The sequence below is a fragment of the Etheostoma spectabile genome, chromosome 10 (assembly GCF_008692095.1).
Source record: "Etheostoma spectabile isolate EspeVRDwgs_2016 chromosome 10, UIUC_Espe_1.0, whole genome shotgun sequence".
NCBI classification, from domain to species: Eukaryota; Metazoa; Chordata; class Actinopteri; order Perciformes; family Percidae; genus Etheostoma; species Etheostoma spectabile.
The window spans coordinates 25,077,648-25,086,640 of NC_045742.1; the positions used below are offsets into that span (position 1 = coordinate 25,077,648).

The 8,993-nt window shown below is 40.4% G+C and overlaps 1 protein-coding gene and 1 long non-coding RNA gene across 6 annotated transcripts in view; one reads left to right on the forward strand and one right to left on the reverse strand.

The window, feature by feature from the left end:
* nvl (nuclear VCP like) overlaps nt 1-8,993 on the forward strand; it is a 33,892-nt gene that overhangs the window by 948 nt on the left and 23,951 nt on the right. For 2 of the 5 annotated variants that reach the window (XM_032527472.1, XM_032527474.1), the window contains exons 2-11: nt 823-897; nt 1,927-1,997; nt 2,410-2,462; nt 2,862-2,952; nt 3,092-3,164; nt 4,152-4,397; nt 5,552-5,657; nt 5,948-6,024; nt 6,138-6,272; nt 6,931-7,032. In XM_032527472.1, the coding sequence (XP_032383363.1) occupies nt 841-897; nt 1,927-1,997; nt 2,410-2,462; nt 2,862-2,952; nt 3,092-3,164; nt 4,152-4,397; nt 5,552-5,657; nt 5,948-6,024; nt 6,138-6,272; nt 6,931-7,032 (1,011 nt within the window). In that variant the 5' untranslated portion in view covers nt 823-840. The remainder of the gene's footprint in view (nt 1-822; nt 898-1,926; nt 1,998-2,409; nt 2,463-2,861; nt 2,953-3,091; nt 3,165-4,151; nt 4,398-5,551; nt 5,658-5,947; nt 6,025-6,137; nt 6,273-6,930; nt 7,033-8,993) is intronic. The other 3 variants (XM_032527475.1, XM_032527476.1, XM_032527473.1) reach the window with 2 other exon arrangements.
* The window catches only part of LOC116696480 (uncharacterized), a 13,270-nt gene continuing 12,041 nt past the window's right edge, over nt 7,765-8,993 (reverse strand). Inside the window, exon 3 of the long non-coding RNA XR_004333743.1 lies at nt 7,765-8,005. This is a non-coding gene — a long non-coding RNA (uncharacterized LOC116696480). The remainder of the gene's footprint in view (nt 8,006-8,993) is intronic.

The following is an 8,993-nucleotide window of genomic DNA, read 5'->3' on the forward strand; positions in this document are numbered from 1 at the left end:
ACTCCCTATGGACTGAGCTACTGCCACCCCCAATTGTATAGAGTCTCCATTGTATAGATTCCCCTGACGACTGATCCCTAAGTACCATGTGTTGGAGGGTCTCTTTAAGCCAACTCAGTGTTAATGCTTTTTGTTGCTGCTGCGAGAATTATATGCAGCAGGTATTTCTTTTTCCTTTTTCGCTAGCAGTGGGTCCCTGGGCAGGTGCCTGACCATTATTTTATCAAGGAGGTCAGTTGATTAGTTGATTTAATCGAGACAAACATTGTTTCCCCACAAAGAATCATGCCAAAGCACCACTTTAAATCTGGTTGTTACCACATTTGGGCTGACAAGTGTCTTTTAATAAGTCATTCAGCATGAAAAAGAATAATAAAAAAAAGACTAATTGACATAAGAAATCTTAGTTAACAAACACCAAAACAACTGAATAGTTAGACTAAGAAGGGGGCATCCCTAGTTATCATGTGAGGAGAGCAAATAGAATAGCTGTTGTGCAGTTATATTTGGTTGCATATCGGTCTATTCTGTTGCTAAACCGATATCGGTGTGGTGCTAACATCTGAATCCAGAGGATATTATGCAATATGTACTTGTCATGACTGTTTGTTCTTGTTTGATGTTTTTTTTTTGTACGTGTACATCTGTCTTTTGTGTAGCCTAACTGTTTTCTTCAACCTGTGTGTACATTCCTCAGGATGAAAAATGAATTTCAGTGTAAACCGACTGGAAAGTTATTGTAATGTATTTAGGCAGATTCATGCTGTGATTACATTCCCCATTTTAGTCTCTCTCTTGTTGTGAATGTCTGTCTTGCTGCAGGCTCACATAAGCACCGACATGAAGAACAGAAGTGGTGGCTGTCTGGACAGTCGTCTCAGACAGAGAGTGGAGCAGGTACAAATCCATGTCCTCATTCTCCCGGGGCTGTATGTGTATGAGTGCAGTGGTATTATTTTTAAGAATTAAGCCTAGAAGTTTGTATAATCTCACAATTCAGTAAAAACCGATAAGCTGTTTCTTCTTTTCTGTACTGCATCGTCTCTGTTCACACAGACACACACACACACCTGAGTTTCCGTTGTCCGGTATTTACCGGTCTTTGACCAAAAGAAAATTCCTATTTTCTCCAGTCAGAATGACCAGTGTAAATAATTTCCTTTGCAGTATTTTAATTTTGTTTAAATAGGCTACAGTGAATTTCACACTTTTCATTTTAGTAAAACAATGAAAAATCATGTTTTTAAAAAAATGAGCAGCGTCACTGCAGCGTCAAAACACCAGCTCTGATTAAATGCAGTAGAATACCATAGGTTTATAAACTACAAACGGCGACAAGCAAGCAGTAGTCAAAGCCCAAGACGTGGCGAAACAGTGAAATATTGCAAATAGCCTACATAAAACACAGTTGTTTTGGCTTCTCTGCATAGCCTACAAATCAAAAAAAATAGTATAGGCCAAAATCCCCATGCCTTGATGATATAATTCTTTATATAGCCTGCCTATCAATAGGTTTTAAGCGCAATAAACATGGAAAATATTTGACCGGAATTTCTCCCATTTTGACGAGTAAAATGAAACCTTAAAGGTCACATGACCTGCACCAATTTAGTTCTAGAGGACACACTGACACACAAGAAAAGTTATAATAGCAGTAATAAAATGAATGTATATAGCGTTTATCTCAATCCCAAACTAAACTGGAGACAAGGATAAATGGTCTAAATCTTAAAAGATGGGACAGTATGGTAACCGTCCTGCCAACAGAGGACATCACGAGGGAGACAAAAGCAGTGATGACGTCCTGGCCTGGGTCTGCTCTTGTTCTGGCATAAATTTCATGCCATGTGATTAGAGACTGGGTCTGAATTTGTTTTATTAGTATCCGTCATCCTCACCCTGTTTGATGTTGAATTGTGTCTTCAGTATTTGGCGACCTGCACCAGTGAATATGTGGACCTTTCAGCCATGGCCCTGGAACTTCAAAAACTCTACAGGCAAGTGCATCAGACTCCAACTCAGTCAAAGATGGTGACTGTGCCTAACGTTGCTTTAATCTGTCCTACACCAACTGCCGAAGTCAGGAAATCATCCAATAGGTTGTATGTTTATCAAAGCATGTATTAAAATGTATAGTAGAAGTACTCTTTCTTTTATGATGTTCACTTACATTACAGTACCCTCATTGATATGCATGAGATGAAACCCTACAAATAAGCATACAGTTGGACCGACATACTTCAAAAAGAACTAGCACAAAAACTGCATACAAAAGCAACGCTGTAACGGTGGCAGTTATTGCAAGGCTGTTGGATAAGACCGCATTTGTTTAAACTAACCTGGACACTGAGTGTACATTGATGTGCATGTCTGCAAATTAACAGTGTTTGGTTTATATTGTATCTTTAGAATGGAGTATGGCAGAAGAAACAGGACCGCCTTCAGGATTCAAGTAGAGAAAGGTGAGAGGCAAACGTAGATTGATGCCATTTTACACTGCAATTGTAGTTTGGCTTCCATGAGTTTTCAGGGTGATTATTTTCAACTGTAAATTCACACTGGAGTCCATTCTAATGGACGGGGGGGACAGGAGAAGGATGACGATGATGATAATAATTATTATTATATTTATATAGAGCTTTTTCATAGACAAAGAGTTTTGATTTAGCTTAAGTCATAATAATGAAATTAATGTCATGTAATCACAAGAGAAAACACCTTATGTCAAGATAAAATACATATTCTTTGATCTGACCTCTGTAGCCCCTGTGTCCCATCCAATCCATTCCAGTGATCAAACTCTTTTTTGGAATATGAACTGTAGGGGGTTCTGATTTGTCTTTTCCAACTGCCTCTCCTAGTGTATGAAGCAATCATGAAGGAGTCTGGGCTGAATGATCTGGAGAGCAAACACTTGGCCAAGAGAGCCAAGCACAACCACAATGACACCGGGTAAGGGATGCTCTCTGCTTACTGCCTGGTTTTGAGCAGTAAGATTGTCTTACCTCTCAGGGCTCTTACCAGCCCTTCTCTCTAATGTACTCTCTTTTTAAATGTGCAACTAATGCCATGTAAAACTGTGTGTTGACAGGGATGGTAGCAGCAGCTCAGAGGAGTCCTCTGACAGTGAGGACCCCATTCTGGAGAACACTGTAAGAAATAATGTAAAGGTTAAATCTGAGGAATTATAGTTGAAACATGTTGGTCATGGACCTTTGACTGGGGAAAGCTTATATTTAGATCTGCAAAGATAAATTGATTAGTTATAATTATTATATTAGATTAGACTTTATTCATTCCGCAGCAGGGAAATTCCCGTATTACAACAGCAGCATTTTCTACAATAAGAGCAAAAAACAAGTAAACAAAAACAAGCAAACAGCAGACAGTGAGCAGAAGGTATAGCTGAATGTAAGTGACATCAAATAAAGGTTTCGTGAAGTGCGGTTGCAATGGTACAGAAAAACAATATTGGCTTGTAAGTGAGTGTTAAATTAAATTGAATATGTAATTAAAATAGTTTAGCAAAAGTAGGTAACTATAAATAATATTTAAAAAGTAAGTACTTCTTACTGAAAAAATATATATAATTACAGATAGTAAAGATATCCAGAGTATGTGGAGTAAATGAAACACAGGAACAGAAACTACAACATTATTATCTATTATTATACCCGGTTCACAACGACAAAAACACACAGATCAGTTTTGTCTTGTCAATGGAAAATTTGGCAACTTTTAAAAAGTAAACTTTCCATTCAGAATCTTATTGGCATCCATTTCGGTGTCTCACCATCCACTCAAAACGTAACGTTATTACTATTTGGCTGGCTTGTAAGCCCAAACAAGTGTGCCTGTTGTTTTGTTTCCAGTCTAGCTAAATCTGGTGTGGTGTTGTGGTTTTTCTAGTAACAACATTACTAGTTGTTGTAACAGCATGGGAAAAAACTACAAAGTTTGCTAGGCCAGAAAAAAAACGTTAATCTTGCGATTTAAAAAAAATTGACTTTTTTAAAATGGCGTTAATGCTGTTAATAACGCGTTTAACTGACAGCACTTGTTCAGTGTAACTGGAAAAAAAAAAGATCTGCATAGCACTTTTTTACAGTGAGATCTAACCATTCCTTGTTGCTGCTTTTTGCCTTCCACAGCCCACCAACCACATGAACAGCTCTCTTACATCCTTGTACCGGAAGGGCCACCCTGACTCTGGCACCAGCTCACCCAGGAGAGATCAGCCTGCTGCCAGCAGTCCTGCCAGCACAGCCAATCTCCCTCCCAGTGCAGGGACGCTGGTCTCCACAGGAGGCTGGTTCATCGATCGAGGCAGAGGCCCCGAGAAGAGCAGCATCCTCATCGACCTGTGTGAAGAGGAGCCAATGAATACAATGTCCAATGTATGTTCCTCATTGTTACCGTGGAACCCTTTACCTGGATTTTCTCACCATAAGCATTCATCCTAACATATTCCCACTGAGGGAGGATATTTTTATTCAGTGTAGGGGTATAAATCGCTATGCGATATTATATTGAATCTTTGGACAGCGATACAATATTTAGTGGTATCACAAAGTTTACCGTGATACAATTTTGATTCAATTCAGAGGCCTGTGGTCGATATAAGACAATATAATATGGGCATTTAAGTCAATCAGTAATATTAATATCAACTAACTAAACTGTGGTTTGGCAAGATAAATATTTATATATATATATATATATATATATATATATATATTCAATTTTATTCATAATATCGAATTTTAACGAGTTATCTCAAGGCACTTTACAGATAGAGTAGGTCTAGACCACACTATAATTTACCAAGACCCGATAATTCCAGTAATTCCCCGATGAGCGAGCATTTAGTGCGACAGTTGCAAGGAAAAATTCCCATTCAGACAGAAACCTCGGGTGGTGAGGAAAACTTCCTTTTAATGGAGAAACCTCGAACAGACCCAGGCTCTTGGTAGGCGGTGTCTGACGGTGCCTGGGGTGTGATGAACAGTGGCAATAATAAAGATAATGGAACTAAAACTAGAAATAGTAGTTGTAGTAGTTCACAGGTAATATACGGAGCATGTTGTATGTGGTTGTTGTGTTGAGTGGATTTGATGCTAATTTCTCTTCTCAACATGGAGAGCTGCTGTATTTGTTGTTCGGGATTGTGAAGCTCATCTGGCTCGAACGTAAGCTTAGTGGCAGTGAGATTCCTTTTATTCACCAATGTATGCCATGTTTCTGTGTAGGTAAGGTTGCTTACGATTTGCGATTTATTGTTGTGATGTTCCTGATTTAGTTTTGTATAAATAATATATAGAAACTCCCTCCTCCACTCTGGAGTCTGGACTCCAGTAACTTACTTAAAATGCCTGCTTGTACAGGGCATCACATGTGGGGGTGTATATAGGATTTTTCCTATTATGAATGGGAGGGGCTCCAGTTGTAGGGGAGGAGTTTTTTCATTGCCCACAAAAAGGTGTACCTTTTTTTTCCTTTTTAATTTTTAAATACAGCATCAACAAATATTTATGTATATTTCTCTCCCCAGCAGACAGATGTGTCCATGCTGGAACCTGAGAAATCTGCCAAAAAGTCCAAAAAAAAGAGGAAGACCTCCACTGAAACTGCTGAGTCTCGCAGCCTGAATAAGAAAGGTACAACATGTTCAGTTTGCCTGTCCAAATAACAAAGTACAGATTCTAAACCTACTGTTGAACACCACACAATGTTATTCATATGAAACTTGCCAAGCATTGCCTGTAGGACTGCAACTTATAATTATTTTTGTAATTGATGAATATATTGTGTAATGTTTATTTATTTAGGTTGTTGAATTGATAGATTGTCTATTATTTTGGCAAAAATGACATCTTTGACAAGCTACCACAGTCCACTATGATAGCTGCAACGTTCCACTATGTACTAAGTGTAAGTGATTTTTCAGCAAAGTCAAAGTCACCAGAGCTGCAGTATCCCACTCTGAAGTTTGAAGATGTAGGAGGTAATGAAGAGACGCTAACGGTTAGTACCTTTTAACCTTGCTACTTTGGCTGCTGCTGTGCGATTTCTTGTATTTTAAAATGGGCATGGCTGCAGTTACCAAAGGTTTTACGGGCAATGGTTTGATGTTGCAGGAGGTGTGTAAGCTGCTGATCCACATGCGTCACCCAGAGGTGTACCAGCAGCTGGGAATGGTTCCTCCGAGGGGCTTCCTGCTCCACGGACCTCCTGGCTGTGGAAAGACCCTGCTGGCCCAGGCAGTGGCTGGGGTGGGTAATGTTCTCTGACTTAAAGAAGTTTCAGGAGACGTTGATGACTTGCGGCAACAATGTTTTTTGACACTTGAACATGGAGCATCAGGATTAAGCATGATTCATGCTCCTGTGGCTACGTCCGTAGATACGTGGAAACACGAACCCTATGCCGTAGCCTGACGTGCACCTCTCAAAAAATGTAACTACAGGTTGCGGCGACGCACACCGCAACAACTGTGATTGGTCCATTTGGCCATGGCTTGGTAGCCTTGCATTTCCCCTGACTCATTTCATGGTTCTCCGTAAACAGCATGAAATCAAGGAGATGTTTAACTTTCCCTGCTACAGATTTCCCACCATGGACAGAAAGCACAGGGGAGACACTTTGTTTCTCTCACTATGACTCTAGTTGCTACCCGCTCCGTCAATCTTTCACTCGCTCTACCACACACTCCCCACACATGCCGGCCCTGCTATTCTCTTAAAGAGATCGACACGCACACCAGCGCACAAGTATAAACTTCAGGCCATATGCGTAGGCTACGGCGAAAGCTGTGTGGAGCCTCAGCAGAATCCCGCTAAAAACTGTAACTTTTTGGGCTAGTTCTGTGTAAGTGGGACATCAATAACGTTGCATGTATTTTGTGTGCTGTGATGTGATTCTGTGTTTCAGGAGATGCAGCTGCCCATGTTGAAGGTGTCTGCTCCGGAGTTGGTGTCTGGAGTGTCCGGGGAGTCTGAACAGAAGCTCAGAGAGCTGTTTGACCTGGCTGTGGTTAGTACTGTTTTAATCTAGAGGCCTCAACAAGAGACTGGAGACTGGAGGAGGTAGGGTTTAGTTTGTGCCGGATCTTGTCAGAACATGATCCTGGATCTCCCAAATTGGGACCAGTACCTTTTTGATTGGATCCAGCGCCTCCTTTGTCACTATTAAAATCTGTAAATAGATTTTCTGTAATATTTAACGTTATTTGTTTTGTTGTTCTTTTTACCCATTAAAGTTTCAAGTAAATAGCTTGTTTGCCTATTTTGGTTGCATTGTAAGTGATGCTGCGTCAGGCGGTCTGGCAAAAAACGCAGGTCTTTCCATTTATTTTGGACGTGGGTAGTGTATTTAGGCTGCGGTGAGGGGCATGAGGGAGCCAAAAAAAGTTGACAGAATTAACTTTTTCTGACGTCACGCTGCCGTTGGCAATCGTGTAACTGGCGATCAGACTTGTCAGTCAGTTTTGAGGGGGTGTGAGAGTCCGTACAGGAAATGTGTAACATCACTGCCTCTATCGCTGCCACAAGAAAGTTTTAAAACACCGAGTTAGTACTGTAATGATACACCAAACCCAAGATTCGGTTTGTATCACGATTTGCGACCCCCTGTTCAATACAAACCTCGATTCTTTTTTGGGGGAGGGTTGGAGCAGAGAGGGAAAAATAATAATATTGTGATATAGAATATATTTTTTAATAAATACCATTTGAAAAACCTGTATAAACTGAACACAAAAGAAATAGTGTTAATTTCGTCAGACAAGACTAAATATGTTTGTCAACAACCTTTTTTTCCATGATGAAGACGTGATGATGACCAGACTGCACCAATGTCCAAAAACGCTGACTAAGACTAAATTAACATGCATTATTGTTGACAAAAAAAGACAAGACTAAAATATTTTGCATAAAATAAAAACCAAGATAAAATCTCTCTTCATTTTCATCTACAATCGTCTCTACTTTTTCTTCATGAGATAGAACTAATGCAGAACCCGTTTGGAGCGTGTACCTGTTCCAAACAGGCCAATTGCTTGGTTCCCAGTATTTTTTCACCCACTAAGCCTGGTGCAATCATGCTTCTAGCGATTCGGCGTGTCCCCTTTTTTTCATCTAGCGTCAAACATCCAGGTAGCGATGGGGCCCGGGCGGGGGAGGGAGGAAGCCCGGTTTAGCCTGCTGGAGAAGCTGCTACAGCGCGTAGTGATGTGACCCGGCCCCAGGCAAGGAAAGCAGTGCTGGAGAAGCTGCTCTTAAACAGCTGGCAGAGCAGCTGGAGAAATGTATGCAACTGCTGTCAACAGAACAACGTGCTGTAGAGCCCAGGAGCCCTGGCGCTTAGCTAACATGCGTCTTTGTACGGTTGTATCTGCATGAAGGAAAAGGCTCAATATAAAACCAGATGTTTTTAACAAAGTTGCATTCAACAAAAATTACTTTTAGACTTTTAGTCGACTTAAACCTGACTAACAAAAAACCACGGGAATGACTGAATATGACTAAAACTAACAAGGACATTTGGCACAAGACTAAGACTAAATTTAGGTGACAAAATGAACACTACAATGGATGGACTATCAGATGTGATCTTGTGATCTGGACGGGAAGGATAACTCTGGAGGTTGGAAGGGGTGTGTTGCAATTCTGCCTTCTCACAGCACAACACAGGTTCGTGGATCTGAGTGTTGCGCTTTTGGTTTTGACATTGCAAAACGTTACAGCCCTACTTTGAGGGTATAAACAAAACACAAGCACTAAACTGCCCGGGAGTTTGTGGAACAAAAAACCTGTAACAACAAAGTATAGCCCCTCCGGCTCTTTTTTTTTCTTCTCTCTCTCCTTTGTGAAAAGAAGCTGCCTTCATGGTCGGAAATGTCGAGATCTATAAATGATCTGACGGAAAACAACAGTTGTTAAATATAAAGTCTAGTGCTACATTGTGGGCTTAAAGCACCCATATTATGCTCATTT